Source organism: Onychomys torridus, chromosome 4 (genome assembly GCF_903995425.1).
Source record: "Onychomys torridus chromosome 4, mOncTor1.1, whole genome shotgun sequence".
In the NCBI taxonomy this organism is placed as follows: Eukaryota; Metazoa; Chordata; class Mammalia; order Rodentia; family Cricetidae; genus Onychomys; species Onychomys torridus.
In genome coordinates, this window is record NC_050446.1 from 92553966 (window position 1) to 92572672 (window position 18707).

Sequence of the window (18707 nt, forward strand, 5' to 3'; positions counted from 1 at the left end):
AGTTCATGGAGGGGCTGGGAAAGTACCTCAGTGGTAAAGTACCTGCACAGTACATGCAGCACCTGTCCCACAAAGAAAAGAAGGAAGAGACAGAAGGAAGCAGAGGGAGAAAGAGGAAGAGACAGAGGAAGGAGAGGGAGAAAGAGGAGAGGATTTACAGATAAGGAAATCTTGAAGTTTGCTCACAAGCTGGCTTGTGGACTTTAGACAAACAAAAACATTCTTATCAAATTGGATCCTGTTGGAAATGTATGTTCATACATTCTAAATGTGTTGAGTTGACCCTGAACTTTACAGAACATATAGAAACCAAAACAGCAGCAACATATGGAACTTGTTTAGATTTTGGATTAATAAACCACTACAAATAGAAGAATTTCTTCTAACAGGATGTTAAGGTATGGCAGATATATGACCCAAAACATTTTAATGATTAGTATGGGGCTTTAACCACATTTCATTTTGCTTTGCCTTGCTGGAGATAGAACTAAAGGCCTTGTACTTGCTAGGCAGGTGCTCTGCTAAACTATAACCCTAAGCCTGATGAGGAGCACCACAGGATAGTGAATGCATACATCATCCCCAAGATGGACATTTAACTTCTCTGGGATCCCTCTCTCCACCTCCTCAATTACCCTTAGCCTCAGACAAGTACTTGTCCTCTTTCTATTACTAAATTTGTGTTTCTTAGTACATTACAGACATGAAATCATGGTTGATACGTTATTACATCTCACTTCTTTATTCATATAGCAGACTTTGTATGGACATATATATGCCTTCATTTGTAATTTGGCAGACATCTTGGAGCAGAACTGCATGGAAAGTAAGTGTATGTTTAACATGTGTGTGTGGGGGGGGGCAGCCACTGTGCTTGCTAAGCAATAGAACTTCAGCCCAAACTTTTTAACTAAAACAGGATGGTATACCCAAATGAAAAAAAATGAAGTCTATAAAATTTACATAAAAATAGGTTTTAAAGATTTGACAACAGGATATGATTTACAAAAGAAAAAAGATAATTAAATGATTCCAAAAGTAACAACTATGCTCTCTGGTAAACACTGCCAAGAGAATGAAAAGGTGTGCTGAAGATCGCATCTATGATGACAAAGGATGTGCATTGAGAATATGTAAACAGCTCTCTAAACTCAATTATAGGACAACTCAATTTTGAAATGCATCATGGGCCAGGTTGAAAAGAAGATACAGGGATGGCAAATAAGCACAGGAAAGCATGATCACAATCTTTAAGCATGAGAAATGCAAACTAAGACATAGTGAGTGAGTTCAAGACCAGTTTGCTCTATGTAGTGAGCTCATGACAGACAGGAGCCAGGGACATCGTTCAGCACATAGGATAGCTCCCTGAAACTCAGAATTTCTGATCTGGAATGCCCAGAGTGCTGAGATTGAAGACTTGTAATCCAACATTTTGACCACAGGACATGCACTGAACCATCTTATACTGTGTGCAGGATCAGCCTGACTGACTGCCCAGGGATGACACTGCAGATTTTCCTCAGCAGAAAGAAATTGTGTTGGTCAGTTTCTGGATAACACGCTTGTCACAGGAACACAGAAGAGTCAAAGTTCCATATTAAGCACTGGTATTTGAGGTGGGAGCAAAGCGGCAGCAACTGATGAGTGCTGTGGGACAGACCACCGTGCTCAGAGACTTTGCTGGGCTAGGGGCGTGGTTCAGTGTTAGAGCACCCACTTACTGCACTACAGTTAAATAAACAATGCATTTGACCTTCCTGACCACCGTAAGAGAGAAATATATTTCTTAGTTCAGGCTCAGGAAGGTGAAGCAATTTGGCAAACATTAGAAGAATTGCGTCAGATCTAATACCAGCTCCATAGAAAGCTGAGGCAGGAGGATTACTCGTTCAAGGACTACCTTGGCTACATAATGAGTTCCAGATCAGCCTGACAACTTAAGGATACCTTGTCTCAGCAATGGGGGGTGGGAGAGAGCTGGGGCTGTAGTTAGGTAGAGTACTTTCCTAGAATACACAAGGCCCCAGTACTGCAGGAAGAGAGCTGAATTGCAGACTTTGAAATGCACATTTTTCCCCTTCAGACAAGACCACTGACCAGCATTCAGATGGTCCAAGCAGCAACAGTGACATCAATGAAGCAGGCCTTTTGAAAAAGAAGAATAGTTTCCATCGTCTGCCTCGGATGTAATTTTCATTTTCTACTGCTGACTGTCCTTTGTTGCGTTTTGCATCTTTATAGCCCCATTTGCTTGTCTCCTGAAATGTCAGTTTTTGTTTCATCGCTTAAAATGGCCTGGTTAGTTTGAATGTAATTGCCCCCCATAAGCTCAAAGGGAGCGCCACTATTAGGAGGTGTGGCCTTGTTGGAGAAAGTGTGTCCTTGTAGGGGGGGGAGGCTTTTAGTTCTCCTATGCTCAAGCTACTCCCAGTGTCACAGCCCACTTCCTGTTGCCTTCTGATAGAGATAGCCAGCACCATGTCTGCCTGCACGCCGCCATGCTCCCTGCCATGATGATAATGGTCTAAACCTCTGAACTGTCAGCCACCACCACAATTAAATGTTTTCCTTTATAAGAGTTGCCGTGGTCATGGTATCTCCTCCCAGCAATAGAAACCCTAACTAAGATAATGGTAGACATGTAGCCCAGGGACCCCATGCAATGAGTCAGGCACTTTAATACTGAACTGCAACCCTTACCTATAGGTGGACATTTCTCTCCTGCCTGCTTGTTCCCATATTCCCTGTGCTAGAGTCCGAGAGAAGCCCCCAAGAAAGACAAACAGTCATGTACGCAATTTAGCAAGAGCGTTTATTTCCAGCATGATGGGGTGGCAAATAGCGACCCCAAAGGGAGGCCATAAACTTTTAAGTGGAGTTAGAGGAATTCCAGGGAGGAGGGATTAATCTGGTGCTGATTGGTGAAGGAAAGATTAGTCTGGGTGCTGTTTGGTTGGAGGCTATAGTGGTTAGGGGCTTGATGACTGGAGGGTAGCAAAAGCTATCTTTAGCTAGCAGAAGTCTGGGAGAGCATCTGCTGAGCCAGCAGAAGGGCCTTGGTGGGGGTGCCTGCCGAGCCAGCAGAAGGCAGTGGGGCACCTGCTGATTGGTTGCCCCTGAGTTGTGGTCTTCCTGAGAACTGCTTGCTCAGCTCCAGCTGGTTCCACCAAACTGAAACTAAGGCCTGGTCCCTGGAAGGGTTGTTAGAAACCTGTCATGGCTCTGGTCTGGCTCCCCATTCCTCTCACCCAGCTGCTGTTTCCCAAATAATTGACTCTGAGGCTTAATATTACTTATAAACACTCAGCTGGTAGCTCAGGCTTATTACTAACTAGCTCTAACACTTAAATTAACACATAATTCTTATCTGTGTTTAGCCACATGGCTTGGTACCTTTTCTCAAAATGACATTCTCCTCTTGCTTCCTCTGGCACTGGCTGGTGACTCCTGACTCCACCCTCCTTCCCAGCATTCTCAGTTTGGCTTTCCGACATAACTTCCTGCCCAGCTATATCACTTCCTGTTTCTTTCTCTCAAGTGCTGGGATTAAAGGTGTGTGCCACTGACTCTAGGTGTGGCTAACCCTGCACTCTGATCTCCAGGTAAGATTTATTTGTTAAAGCACAAACAAAGTATCACCACACTCACCCTGTTCTAATTTTTGTTTGTTGGTTGATTTGTTTTTGGTTTTGGTTTTTTGAGACAGGGTTTTTCTGTGTAGCTTTGCGCCTTTCCTGGAACTCACTCTGTAGACCAGGCTGGCCTTGAACTCACAGAGATCCGCCTGCCTCTGCCTCCTGAGTGCTGTGATTACAGGGTGTACCACCACCGCCCAGTGCTGTTCTAATTTTTTAAAACTTATTTCACATGGTCTTCTTACCAGGATGGTTCATAGAAATCCAGACTCAACTGGCTTGGAGAGAGAGGATGAGCTTGCCATAGTATCACTGCAAAATGTATAATAGCACTGGGCTTGGCTTTATAACAGCAGCAGTACCAACAACCCAAAGCCCCTTGGGCCTCTTTCTCTTTACAGAACAGTCACATCAGAATTCCTTACTTATACTGGTGATTCCCATCTTAATGTTTTGTGCCATTTGATGTTTCTTACAAATAATTGGCATCGAACTGTGATGATTTGAGTAAGAATAGCCTCCATAAGCTTATATATTTGAATGCTTGGACCCCAGTTTGGTGGAACTGTTTGAGAAGAATTGGGAGGTGTGGAGGGGGTGTGTCACTGGGTGTGGGCTTTGAGGTTTCAAAAGCCCACTCCAGGCCCAGTTAGCTCTCTCTGCCTTATACTTCTGGACCAGATGTAAGCTCTCAGCTACCACTCCAGGGTCCTGCCTGCCTGCCTGCTCCCCACTGTGATGGTCATGGACTCTAGCCCTCTGGAACCCTCAGCCCAAATTAAATGCTTTTTTTTTTCTAAGTTGCCTTGGTTATGGTGTTTTGTCACAGCAATAGAAAAGTCACTAAGACACCAACTATCAAAGTCTAAAAAGAATTATCTAAGAGATGAATGAGTCGAGCATGGGGTCTTTTAGGTATATGAAACTACTGGATAAATTATATTTTGTATTAGTTCTAATACATGGACTATACAACACTGAACCCTAATATAAACTATGAACATTAGTAATAACGTGGTGTCTATGCTCTCATCTTTTTTTTCTTTTCTTTTCTTTTTTCTTTTTTTATTATCATTATTTTTTTTTTTTTTTTTGGCTTTTCAAGACAGGGTTACTCTGTGTAGCTTTGTGCCTGTCCTGGGTCTTGCTCCGTAGACCAGGCTGGCCTTGAACTCACAGAAATCGGCTTGCCTCTGCCTCCCGAGTGCTGGGATTAAAGGCTGTGCCACCACCGCTCACATCTTAAAGGGAATAAGAGATATTCTGAAGCCATATAGAGTGATCATTGCCCAGGAAAACAGATTTGGAAGCAGTTTTCTTAAGTTTTATAGTTTTACTGCACAAAGGAAGTCATATAAATCAAGATGAGTTTAAAATACATTGGTGGGTATATCAGAGAGGTGTAGTTGGAATTTTTCTTGGGCTACTAACCAGCTCCCAAATAAAGACATGGAGATGTACTATTAATTATGAACGCTCGGCCTTAGCTTAGGTTTGTATCACTAGCTCTTTTAACTTAATTTAACCTGTTTCTATTCATCTACGTTTTGCCTCAGGGCTTTTTACCTTTCTTTCATTCTGTATGTCCTACTTTCTTGTTTCCTCTGTGGCTGGCTGACTGGCCCCTGGCATCTCCTTGGTGTCTCCCTAGGATCTCTTTTTCTTTCTTTTCCCCTCTGAACCTAAATTCCTCCTCCTACTAATTCTCCCTGCCCAGAAGTCCTGCCTATACCTCCTCCCTTGCTATTGGAGATTCATCTTTTTATTAGACCAGTCAGGTGCCTTGGGCAGGCAAGGTAAAACAGCAACACATGTTTACATAACTAACAAATGCAACACATCTTTACATAGTTAAACAAATACTCTGCAACATAAACAAATGCAACACACCTTTACAGAGTTTAAAAAAACACAACATATCTTTGCATAGTTAAATATTCCCTAGCAGAGAGGTAATTAGAACAAGATAGGAGAAGATTTTTTTTATAGGCATCAGATGCTATTTGATGATATCCTTAGCTTTTGGGTTGGTTATCTGCTTTGTTAATAAACAGAAAGGGTTTTTATCTATTAGTCACAGGTGCTAGTTCTAACCCAAAAGTAGGCAAAGAACCGCTATTCAGGAAGCTAAAGCTAGCCCAGATTAGATATTTAGCCTCTGGATTTGTAACATCCCAACTTCACCACATCGGTACAGTTTTAATCAGTCACTGAGTCTCTGCAGACACAGCTTCTTCCCAGGAATTCTGTTCTCAACTGTAACACTCGATGGCAATAATAACAAATGTAATAGAGGAAAGCTCTGAAGGAGACAAAATACGTAAGAACCCTCTGAAATACCTGCCTTAATCTCTGTAAGCTTAAAAAGTCTCAGAAAAAAAAAAAAAAAAAAAAAAAAAAACAAGGGCACTTTGTTTCAAAACAACAAAATGAGAGATATCTGTCACAATGTTTTAAAGTTTAAAGACTAACAATACAAGTTCCTGTCAAGGACAAGGAGCTGGAACTCTGGGGAACTAATGGTGATACAAAGTTTCCACTTTGCAATACAGTTTAGGAATTTCTAGCCTCTTATTGTGAAATTTTGACATTCAACTAATTTCAAACTTGCATGAAGGTTGCAAGAATCATTTAAAGAACTCACATGCTCTTTCACTTAAATTCCCAGGGGTCAACACTGGGCATTAATTACACTTACCACACTCTTCTTTTTTAATTACTTAGGAGCAAATTGCTGGTTTAACATTCTATTGTCCATTAACGTTACAGTGAACATTTCTTAATAAGCAGGACATATCTACATGTCTACATGGTCACTTGTTCTATGAGTCCCCTCTGAATTGAAACATCACCCCCAGGCTCAGGAGCCCCAAGTCACTGATTCTTTCTCATGCCCTTTCTCAGTAGTAGAAAAGAGTAGTAAACAACCTCTGGGGAGGAGACAGACCTGTGGAACTGCAGAGAGAGGGATTCTAGGACTATGGAGTGTGGAGTGTGGAGCTGACTGTGAGGTGTTCGTAGCTCCTGTAGTAGCTTCCATGAGTCTTCACTCTTGCTGGGGTGAGCTTTTGGGTGATGCAGCTGCTTTTGAGTCATCCCTGTTCCTTGTTAATAATCCCTCACACATACTCCTATTAGTAGCACTAATTTGGTTCACCAAGTTAGACATTAGTGCATTCATTACTTTGGGGTGAATTAAATGTGTGTGTGTGTGTGTGTGTGTGTGTGTGTGTGTGTGTGTGTGTATCACCCCAGGAAGGAAAAGACTGTCACACAACACCAAAGTACAATTATTAAAGTTAAGAAATTAACACTGATGCAATACTTTCATCTCATCCACACCCTTATAATTTTTGTTGACTGTTTTGGTTATGTCCTTTACAGGTCTGTCATCCAATATAGATTCTAATTTTAGACAAATGGCAAGTTTTGAACATAGACTGGGTGTTATTTTTTTTTAAATTGTTGTATGGATCTGAAGAGACAGCTCAGCAGTTCAAAGCACTTGCTGCTTATTCAGAGGACCCGGGTTCAGCTCCTTCTATAATGCCAATCCCAGAGGATCTGATGCCTCTTCTGACCCTTAAGAGCACAGGGCATTCACAAGTCAAAAACTTGAAAAAAATTTAAAGCTGGGCAGTGGTGGCACACACCTGTAATCCCAGCACTCGGGAGGCAGAGGCAGGCGGATCTCTGTGAGTTCGAGGCCAGCCTGGTCTACCAAGTGAGTTCCAGGAAAGGTGCAAAGCTACACAGAGAAACCCTGTCTCCAAAAACCAAAAACCAAAAACCAAAAACAACAACAACAAAAAAAAATTAAATCTTTGAAAAAATATTATGTCATTCTAAGCCTGTCGCTCAGTAGTAGTCGCTTAGCATCCCTAGGGGCCTGGGTTCATTTCCTAGCTGCTTCCTTCAACACAAAAGAAATTGTTACATTTTTAGAATTTTTTTTTTTTTTAATTTTAAAGTTGGGGGCTGGAGAGATGATTCAGCAGTGAGCGCATTGGCTGTTCTTGCAGTGGAGTTCAATTCCCAGTACCCACAAGGCAGCTCACAACTGTCTGTAACTCCACTTCCAGGGCATCAGGCATGAGTTCAATTCCCAGTACCCACAAGGCAGCTCACAACTGTCTGTAACTCCATTTTCAGGGCATCAGGCATCCTCACACAGATGTGCAGGCAAAACACCAATGCTCATAAAATAAAAATAAACTCTAAGGAAAAAATTAAAGTTACATTTATTTATTTGTTTGTTTGTTTGTTGGGATGGGGCACATGTGAGACTCAATTCTCTCCTTCCAGCACGTGGGTCCTGGAGTTGGAACTTCAAGCTTGGCAGCAGGTGTCTTCCCCTATTAAGCCATCTTGCCAACTAGAAAGTGTCACATTTTAAGGTGTAAGGAGTACTTTATATTGGCTTCAGAGGTCCTTTTCTGTTGCACATATGTGTGTATTTATAGAAAAACCACGATATTTTGTTTTGATATTTAAAACATTTCTAGGGGAGGCAAAAATGAAACAATGTTGGTGAGTCATTTGAAGCTGTTGGGCTTGGAGGACAGATACACAGGGTTTTCATAACATATCCCCTGCTTTTGTGTTGGAGAATCTTCATAAAGAGTTTGTCTTTTTTAATGGAAAATGGAAGAATTTTAGAGACTGGTGTGATGTGACCATCCTTAGGATATAGGAACTTTACTTTGCATGCAGTAGGAAGAGCTGCTTAATGGGGGGGGGGGACGACAGGACGAAGACAGGCTGAGTGGAGAGCCAGTGGGAGGTGGTAGAAATGGGATGCAGCTGAGGGAGAAACTGAGGAAATGATGACAATTTGAATGTGAAAGCCGAAAAAAGGGGAATCCAGATCTTCACTGTTTGTTGAGTGCTGCCATGTACCCAGCCAGGGGTCACTGGGAATGAAACAGGTCTCCAGTGGAGGGAGGGAGATGGTATTTAAGAGGCCTCTGTGTTATCCGGTCTGAACAGTGTGGGAAAATAACTGTGAGATGCCTAAGTAATCCTCACTAAGTGAACAACATAGTCGCAAACAAGATGGACAGAGAGACATGTCACTAAACCTAGCTTGAGATGCTACGATGCGGTTTTTCTGAACTGAGCTGCAAGCATGTAGACAGCAAAGCAATATCGATGTCTGAATGGATAGGTTACCTACATGTTTGAAAAAAATATGGCAGATAGTAATGGTGGTACAGTCTCACGATCCTAGCACTGGGGAGGCTGAAGCAGGAAGACTGAGTAGTTCCCTGACTCAAAATATACATATAGACATAAGGACACATACACACACCGGTACACGTAAGGTAGGATGCAACGGAAAGGACGCTTAAATTTACACCAAATGAACTGTCCGGGTTACATGAAATTTACACTAAACGAACTGGTCGGATAATTCTCTTCGTGGGAGTGAAGCTCATTAGAATGCACAAATTTTCAGTGGAAAATGCAAAGAGAGAATTTCAGAGAGGCCAGAGAGCATGCATGAGATATTAAATTAATGGTTCAAGGGATATTGAAGGGGAATAATGTGTGTGTGTTTGGGGGGGGGGGGGTTTATGGTTTTTACTCTCAGGTTGGGTAAGATAAGTGATTTAAGACCTCATCGGTCAGCCTTTAAATACTTCTCACTAGCCAGGCAGGGTGGAGTTCTAGCGCCTATTTCTGCTACAGGCTTGTTTTGTGAAAACTAGTATGTCTTCGTCACTCCAGCCTGAGTGATTGGCTCTCCCACATGTTCCTGTAATTCTGATTCAATTTCATCCCTCGGGATTTGGGTACTTTCCCCAACCAGGCTCTACTAGAAGTCTTCTGGCCTTGGGAAGTTGGGGCGAAGCCCCGCCCATTGGCCTTCTCCGGAGTAAGCCAAACCGGTCAGCCGGGGAATCTCGGGCTCCCAGACCCGCCTCCTGCTCTAGGCTCCGCCCCTGCCTAGGCTCCGCCCCAGCCGCCTTCACCCGCGCAGAGCCACGCCCCTGGGCCGGTCTTCGGCTCGAGGCTCCGCCCCCAGGCTGGTCTCCGAATGGAGGTCCTGTCTTCTAAGCGCCGCCCCAGCGTAGAGCCTCGCCCCCAGCTCGGTCACCACGCCGGCTGAGCTCCACAGCCCGCCCGAGCACCACCGCTACCTCGGCTAGGCCGCTGCGCCCGCCCCGGCCGCCATGGCTGGGGGCCGCGGGGCCTCTGGACGCGGCCGGGCTGAGCCGCAGGAGAGCTATTCGCAGCGACAGGACCACGAGCTGCAGGCCCTGGAGGCCATTTACGGCCCGGACTTCCAGGATCTGCGGCCCGATGCGCGCGGACGGGTAGGAACGTGGCTGGTCTGGCCTGCTCCTGGCTTGCCAGACCCCCTTCCAGATTGGGGCGACCTCGTAGATCCTGCAGGCTTTTCATCTCTCCAGTTCCACCACCCTCAGTTTCTGCCTCTGCACCGCCGCTGGTCTCCAGAGGCAGCACCTGGGCTGAATTCTCATACCCCTAAGTCGGCCTCTCTCTCAGCCCTGTTGCTTATTCCCACTGACATCCCCTAACAACCCTGCTTACTTCCAACCTTTCTTCCCCACCCCCAACTTGCCCCCCAGGTCCTAGAGGTGGGTTACAACCGTCCCTTCCGAGTCACTCATTGCTATTGGGGATGCTTAGGGGGCGTGGGTCCAGGCCTTGTGCAAACAGACTGCCAGGTCACACTATGGAAATCCTGTTTCCGGTGTGGAGGAACTTTCTGTACCTTCCTCTGAAGCATTTGAGGAAGAATAGGTATAGAACGCATGTGTTGTCCCTGTAATGCAGTGTTTACCGAGTCCGTTTTATTTAAAATGTTACTTTTCTTTTTGTGTCAAGTTAAGCTGGGGACAGTGACAGTTCCTCCCTATCTTTGAATAGTTTAACTGCTGAACTAAAATGTTCCTGAATATTGCCATTTTGGAATTACCCTCCATCTGCCTTAATTCTGTAACTCACAGTATTATCTTCCTTAACTCTCTGTCTAGCGTTTCTTTATGAACTAGGCTCTCCTGGAGCTGTCATGGTCAAGATTCTTCCTCTAATCTATCTGCTTTTTCATTAAATAGCTAACAATGTAGATGCTGGGAACAAAATAGACACAAAAACCTTGCTACCCGCAGGGAGCTTACTTTTCTAGGTCTTTTAAGAGTTATTTGTTACTTTACATACAGTTTATACACAACCCTGTTAAACAGAATAGATAACCTATGGGTCATCTGGCAACTTTTCTGTTTCCAGGGAACCAGGAAGTAGGACCTAAGCAGCCAGAATAGTGTTAGAGAATGTGCAGGAACTCAGAGCCGGCTGATTGTGCTTTAGTTTTCTGCTCCCAAGATGCAGGAAAATGGGATGCAAACCAGTAGTTGCATTTAGGTAATGCTACTGATAATCCTAAAAATTTACAGCTGATCCCAGTAAGCCCAAGAATTTACAGCTGGTGGCCTTTGTAACCAAGAAGACTGCACACAGAACTGGTAAGGGCAGGTGGAGGTATTCAGTAGTGCTCTCTGGCCCTGGATCATAAGGAATACAGCCAACACTTTCTTTCATAGGCCTCTCAGGCAAATAATTGATGCTCAGTCCGATGAATCAGAGGCCACTCGACAAACAAGCCCTCATTAGCACCTGCTACTTGCTGGTCTCCGGGTTCATTACCCTGAATCCAGAACCCTTGATGCCTAGTGGTTTTCTGAATTGAGAAGTGTTCTTAGTCAAAGTTATGGGTACCTACCTGTTCCGCCTGCCTCCATGCCTGGGGTGTGTGTGTCCAAAATGGAAACACAATGAAATGTATGAGTATGCAAATTTCAGCCTTACAGAATAAAGGCAATAAATTGCCTCTTCTCATTTCAGGCCAAATTTACTGCCAATAAATTCAGATCATGTTTTTGTTTGTTTATTAACTTTTGGGGAATAGTTCATTAATTAAATTTCAGGTTTGGAGCTTATCGTTCATAGATAGCCAAATATTCTAGAGTGCATATCAAAAAAAATTTTTTTTTTTTTTTTTTTTTTCTGTGACAGGGTTTCTCTGTAGCTTTGGAGGCTGTCCTGGAACTCATTTTGTAGACCAGGCTGGCCTCAAACTCACAGAGATCCACCTGCCTCTGTCTCCTGAGTGCAGGGATTACAGGCATGTGTCACCGCCACCAACACCAGGCCAAAAATTAATTTATATGTTAAAAAGTTTGGACGCCAATCATTTAAGATATATTTTATAATCAAGGATATTTTAAAAAGCATTACTTGCTTATCTTGTTTAGCTTTCTATAATAGCAAAGGATCTGCTCACTTATCATGTGGCTTGGTGCCTCTAGGTCCACTGGCTATGTATGTGTGTCCTGGGCCCCACTGGCTGTGTATGTGTGTCCTGGGCCCCACTGGCTGTGTATGTGAGTCCTGGGCCCCACTGGCTGTGTATGCGTGTCCTGGGCCCCACTGGCTGTGTATGTGAGTCCTGGGCTCCACTGGCTGTGTATGTGTGTCCTGGGCCCCACTGGCTGTGTATGTGTGTCCTGGGCCCCACTGGCTGTGTATGTGTGTCCTGGGCCCCACTGGCTGTGTATGTGAGTCCTGGGCCCCACTGGCTGTGTATACAAGTCCTAGTCTCTTTATCCTTCATCAACATGGACAGTGTCACACTTTTCAACTTGCCAGTAAATGAATGAAGTCTATCCTGTTGTAATTTCCATTTCTTTGGTTAGAAGTCATGTCAACTACCTTTGTTTGAAAGTGACTTTTTTCTTGTTCTCTGAACTGTTCATATTCAGTGGTTTATTTTTCTCCCTAAGGTCTATTTTCTTAATGGTAAAAGGGTAGAATTATGTTAGGGAAATTAATGTTTGTGGTAACATGCTACAGATATTTACTCCTAATTAAGCATAGACATGTTTATGTAATTTATGTGATTAAAATTTTAACAGAATTAAAATGAACTGCTTATTTTATGAGCCACCTGGATATTTTATCTTTTTTTTTTTTTTCCTCTAGAAAGTGCTTCCCAGTCTGAGGTAGAGTGCTTGCCCACCATGTCCTAGGTTTGTTCCTCAGTACCAAGAAACAGAGAGGGAAAAAGAGAAGGAAGGCATTCCCCTGCCCCAGCGTTAGATGAATCATCCAATGTTTTTGATTATTTCATGACTTCATGTAAAAAACCAAAAAACTTCCATCAGGTAAATATAGAAACAGCTTTTTTAAAAAGGCTCTATCTTCATGAGGGTCTAGATCACATTCTTCATGTGCTATCCAATCTCACAGTCTGAGAAATGGTTGAAGTTTCCAGAGATTTCTACTGCCAATTTGAAGTGCTACCTTTCCCAGCACCAGACTACTGGACAGCAAACTCAGGCCTGCTGACGGGTGGCTAAGCCTTCCAGTCCAGAGCTTGACCTAAAGCCTTCCAGACTTGCCAGAAGCAGTTCCCAGATGTATTTGCATCTGTTCCTTGCCATTGTCTCTTTAACATTACTTTACACTATTGTAGATTTGGTGTTTAATGTTGTTGCTATTCACTGTACAGAATTTTCCTGACTAGTTTTTCAATGTAAATGTTCAGATACCCTTGCCTTCACTTTCTGCTGCTATAACATACTACTACAAATTGGAAACTTTATTTAAAAAACAAAATAGTCCTGGGGCCTGGGAAGTCTAAAATCAGGGGACTATACCTTGTAAGGGCCTTGCTGCATCATAAATGGCAGAGGAGGACAGACATGTGTGCTTATGTCTCTTTGTCATCTTTTAAAGCCACTGATCTCATCATGGGGTGCCAGCTTTAAACATCATCAGAATGTATTAGAACAGGTTAGTTTTCCATACATGAACTTTTGAAGGGCACATGAAGCCATAGCACCGTGTCCAATCCTGTTCTAATTTGTTAGAACAAGTACCTATGTTCAAGGAGAGTTCAGATTCTGAATGTTGTAATGTTTATTCAAAAATAGAGCTGAAGATCATATTAAGTTTTAAAGAATCTAATGTTTGTATTTGTAATTTTCACGAGCTTGACAACAGGCAAACATTTGAGAAAAGAAGATGAATTTTGTGACTATGCAGAAAGTATTCATTGTTAGAGATGGAGGAATGAGGGAAATAGATATTTAAAGCATTTCATATAAATGTAGAGGATTGTTATCTAATTCCATTTTCTGAGCACTTACAATTAGTATCTTTCTGGCTATTACTGTCTTCATTTTTTCCTGATGTGGTGTGTGTGTGTGTGTGTGTGTGTGTGTGTGTGTTTGTGTGTACTATACCCCAGTATGTGTGGGGCCAGAGGAGGACATCAGACATCTTCCTTTATTGCTTTCCACTTGTATTTTGTTTTGTTTTGTTTTTTAATTGGGATAGGATCTCTCAATGTACCTTAAGCTCACCATTTTGGCTAGGCTGGCTCCTAGGATCCACCTACCTCTGCCCTCCAATAGGCACATACAGACATGTGGTTATGTATGGGTTTTATTGGGTCCTGGGAATTTAAACTCAGGTCCTCTTGCTGATACAGAAAGCGTTTTAACCCACCGAGCCATCCTTCCAGTCTGCTGTCTCCATTTTTGGTTCTGCACAGACTTACAAGCAGACTGCCCAGATCATCTCTCCCCTGTGGCTTTATTCTGTTTTCATATAAATTACTTCCATCTGAGTGTTATAATCAGAGAGAAGAACAAGAAAGTATGTGAGCGAAGTTTGACCATCAGATGCAAGGAGGGTGTATAGCAGGAACCCGGGTAACACTTGTAGACCAGATGCTCAAACTGATTAGTTATGTGCTTTTTTTCTTTAAAGATTATGATAGCTACATATACATGCACAGTTACTGTGGACTTGTAGGTGTGCTTAGTAGTTATTCACACTATGTTTGATGGACATTTGTATAACAAATTAATTCCTCAAACCTCATCCTCATTTTGGTGCCTGTTTTCCAAAGCCAGTGAAGTTTAATAATGGGACTGTCACCCTCATACTTTAGCCTTTGAGTCCTGGAACCTGAAGATTTTCAGCTTCATGAAGTAAAACCCTCAGGTTTTAAGGCTCTTTAACCCTTCCTTCCCTGCAGTACTCTTAACAAGCATAGACATGCACTAAACCAGTTCGTTTCACTGGGCCTGAGCAGTTAGGAGGTAGAGGCCTGAGAGAAGCCCTGTTAAGCAGCTTTCTGTCACTATCGCAAAATACCTCAGACAATCAATTTAAAAGAAGAAAGATTTGCCGGGCGGGCGGTGGTGGCGCAGGCCTGTAATCCCAGCACTGGGGAGGCAGAGGCAGGAGGATCTCTGTGAGTTCCAGGCCAGCCTGGGCTACCAAGTGAATTCCAGGAAAAAGGCACAAAGCTACACAGAGAAGCCCTGTCTTGGGGGGGGGGGGGGGAAGAAAGATTTATCTTGGCACAGTTGTAAAAGTTTCATGGTCAGTTGGCTTTTGCTTTAGGTCCTGTATTAGTCAGGGTTCTCTATAGTATTTTCCCTCTATAGAAAAAGGGGATTTATTAGAACGACAGGCCCTGGTCCAGCTAATCCAGCAATAGCTGCCTGTGAACAGAAGGTCCAAGAATCCAGTACTTGTTCAGTGCACAAGGCTGGATGTCTCAGCTGGCAATCTGAACATGCCAGAATCCCGAAGAAGTAGGCACTGATGCTAGTGAAGGGAACGAACTTGCCAGAGCAAGCAGGCAAAGAGAGCAAGCTTCCATCTTCCGTGTCCTTTCTTTATATAGGCTGCTGAAGGTGTCGTCCACTTAGAGGTGGGTCTTCCCACCTCAAAGATCTGGATTGAAGTGGGTCTTCCTTCTTCAAATGATTTAATTAAGAAAAAATTCCTCACAGCTGTATCCAGTCATTTGGGTTTTAGTTAACCCCAGATGTAGTCAAATTGACAACCAAGATTGGCATCCCAGGGCCTTTGTCAAGGCAAGTGCACAACTGTGAGAATGTAGCAGAGGTAGCCCATTCACTTCAGGGGCACATCCCAAAAGACCTGAGACTTCCCACTAGGCCCTATCTCTTAAAAGTTCATTTCCAGCCGGGCAGTGGTGGCACATGCCTTCAGTCCCAGCACTCTGGAGGCAGAGGCAGGTAGATCTCTGTGAGTTCAAGGCCAGCCTGGTCTACAAAGCAAGTTCCCAGACAGCTAGGGCTACACAGAGAAACCCTGTCTCAAAAAACAAACGAACAATAACAAGTCAATCTCCCGTATTACTGAACTGGGAGTGGAGACTGGCTGTGAGCCCTTAAGGTGCATTGAGGATGCAGACTGTGGCAAAATGGTTTGAACTAAACAGGAGGAATTTCCCAGGCTCTGGCCTGGGAGCTCTCTGGGAGATGTACATGGGGTTGACTGGAGGTCCCTGTAGTGTTCTGTGTTCCTAAGGTTTAAGATCTTGGCTACTTTGTTGTTTGAAGAGCTAGGAGGTTGGTTGTTTTTCTGTGAGTTCCATATAACCATGGCCTCTCCTGAGAGAAGGCTTGAGTCTGTTTAGATGTTTTGCTAAAGGAAGAGTATCCAACTATATGGTCACATTAAGAAACACGTCTATTTCATATTCTATTACAGTGACACATGGCCTCTCTCAACTATCCTCTCTTCAGTTCTGTAGAGCAGGATGGTCTCAGACTTGTGGAGCTCCTCCTGCTCCTGTCTCCTGAGTGCTGGGATTACAGGTGTGCACCACCCCACCTGATCTCAGGTGGTCCTGTTGTACCACTTTATATCACTAATATTTTTCAGTCTTCAAAATATTTTTCCTCATATAGACCTTTGTCCATTTTTAAAATTCACTTATTTTATTATTGTATTTGTATGAGTGTTTTCCCTACATCTATGTCTGGGTACCACCCGTGTACCTAATACCCAAGAAGGTCAGAAGGGTGTCAGATCCCATCAGACTTGAGTTACAGACCATTGTTAGTGCTGCGTGGGTCCTGGGAATCTAACCCAGGTCCTCTGCACACATAACAAGTACTTTTAACTGCTGAGCTTCCCTCCAGCCCCACACTTTGTGGTTTTGTAAATGATAGACCCTTGTAGTTTTCTTCTCACTCAGTGCTCATTACTTTGTGTTTATATGCACATATTTATAAATGCAGTCTTCCTCTGGATTGGTTACATCAAATGTTTGTGATCACTGATGCTTCTGTAAGGATGGAGACTTTACCAGCACACACCCAGTGCATATAGTTTTTAAATCCTTTTTTAAAAATTTATTTTACAACCTGACTGCTGTTTCCCCTCCTCCCTCTCCTTCCATTCCCCCCCCACCACCTCCCCTCTGCACCACCCACATCTACTCCCCCTCCGTTTCTATTCAGAGGAGGGCCCTCCCATGGATAGTAATAAAACATGGCATATCAAGTTGAAGGCTGGACGAGGCAACCCAGTAGAGGGAAAATGTCCTAAAATCCTGCTCCCTCCATTAGGAGTCCCACAAGAAGACCAAGCTACACAACTGTCACATATGTGTAGAATGCCTAGATCAGTCCCATGCAGGCTCCCTGGTTGTCAGTTCAGTCTCTGTGAGCTCCTATGAGCCCAGGTTAGTGGATTCTGTGGGTTTTCTTGTGGTGTCCTTGACCCCCCTGGCTCCTACAGTCCTTCTCCCCGTCATTGGCAGGATTCCCCAAGCTCTGCCTAATGTTTGGCTGTGGCTGTGCGTCTCTGATGACAACTGGGCCAGGCACCAGTCTATGAGTGGAGCAGACTATCATTAGGAATCATTTCATTGTTTTGTTGTTTGTTTTTTTGGGTTTTGCCAGTCATGTTTGGTTCTATCCTAGGTCTCGGGGCTGTCCATCCTCTGGGTCCTGGCGCTGCAGGCAGTGTCAGGGTGGGCTCCTTCTCATACATAGTGTGGGTCTCAGCTGGACCAGTCATTGGTTGGCCACTCCCACAAGTTCTGTGCCAACTGTACCCCAGCACATCTTATAAGCAGGACGAATTGTAAGTTGAAGGTTATGTGGCTGGGTTGGTGTCCCAATCCCTCCACTGGAAGTCTTGCCTGGTTACAAGAGATGGTTAAATACTTTTAACCAAATCCTGTCCAGGTCCAGGAGTCCTTGAATGCCCCAATATGAGCTGATTCTTCATGTTCTGAGCCTATATTGCAAAACAAACAAACAAACAAAAAACTTTTTTCTGACTGCTCGAGCAAAACGTAGCAAATATTCTGGTCTTATCTCTGAAAGAACTCTTTTCTTGAGTAGATTTTTTGCTTTTGATATTTTTCTTTCAGTAAGCTTGTGATGATTAGTATTAAGTTTAGCTACATATGCCAGAGAACCTAACAACAAAGTTTTTACACATAAAGCCTAGAGTCCAGGAGCTCTTCTGTTTTGCTAAAGATGGTCTGCCCTTAATGTGCCCTTGTGGTCTAACATAGGTAGACAAAACTCCAGCTTTCAGAGCTTTATTCCAACCTGTTTGAAGAAGAAATAGGTGAAGAAACTGCATATGAAGTTGGGCACAGTGGCATAGACTTGTAACCCCAGCCCTTAGAAGGCTGAGACAGAAGGATTATGAGTTCAGGGCCAGCCTGGGTTAAATAGCAAAACCCCAGAAGTTGTTGTATCCTTTTATTGCACGTGGTCATTCTCTTTTCTCCCTTGTGGTTTGGGGCACTGAACCCAGGGTCTCATGGACCTGAACCAAGCAACAGCTCCATCCCTAGCTCTGCACACAGTAGGTCTTGACTCCCTTCATTTTCCAGAAATTCAGTGGCTAAACTAGCTGCAAAGCAGCCTGGGAAACGTATCCAGCTAAACTGCCAGGGGTTCTAAAGGGTTGACTGGGTGCTGAGGATAACTAGTAGTCTTTTTTTTGAGAAATACCCCAAAGTCTGTAATCTGTGGGAGAAATACTGCAGTGACCGTGCAACTCTGTCCACCAAAATAAGGGCCTTAAACGTAGCCAGTCAGCCTGTTCTTCAGTGGCCTGTTCTTTGTTCTTTGGGTGGCCCTCACTTGGAACTCACACCCTGCCTGACAAGTTATTAGGCTTAAATTCATCCTGTGTCATTCCTGAGTGGCTGGTCTGTTCTTACTTGTAAGCCACCATCACTGG

General features: G+C 43.7%; 1 protein-coding gene across 3 annotated transcripts in view; it reads left to right on the forward strand.

Annotated features, from left to right (window-relative positions):
- Nucleotides 1-9716: 9716 nt before the first annotated feature.
- Eif2ak4 (eukaryotic translation initiation factor 2 alpha kinase 4) overlaps nt 9717-18707 on the forward strand; it is a 94521-nt gene continuing 85530 nt past the window's right edge. For 2 of the 3 annotated variants that reach the window (XM_036183374.1, XM_036183375.1), the window contains exon 1: nt 9717-9958. In XM_036183374.1, the coding sequence (XP_036039267.1) occupies nt 9815-9958 (144 nt within the window). In that variant the 5' untranslated portion in view covers nt 9717-9814. The remainder of the gene's footprint in view (nt 9959-18707) is intronic. The other variant, XM_036183376.1, reaches the window with a different exon arrangement.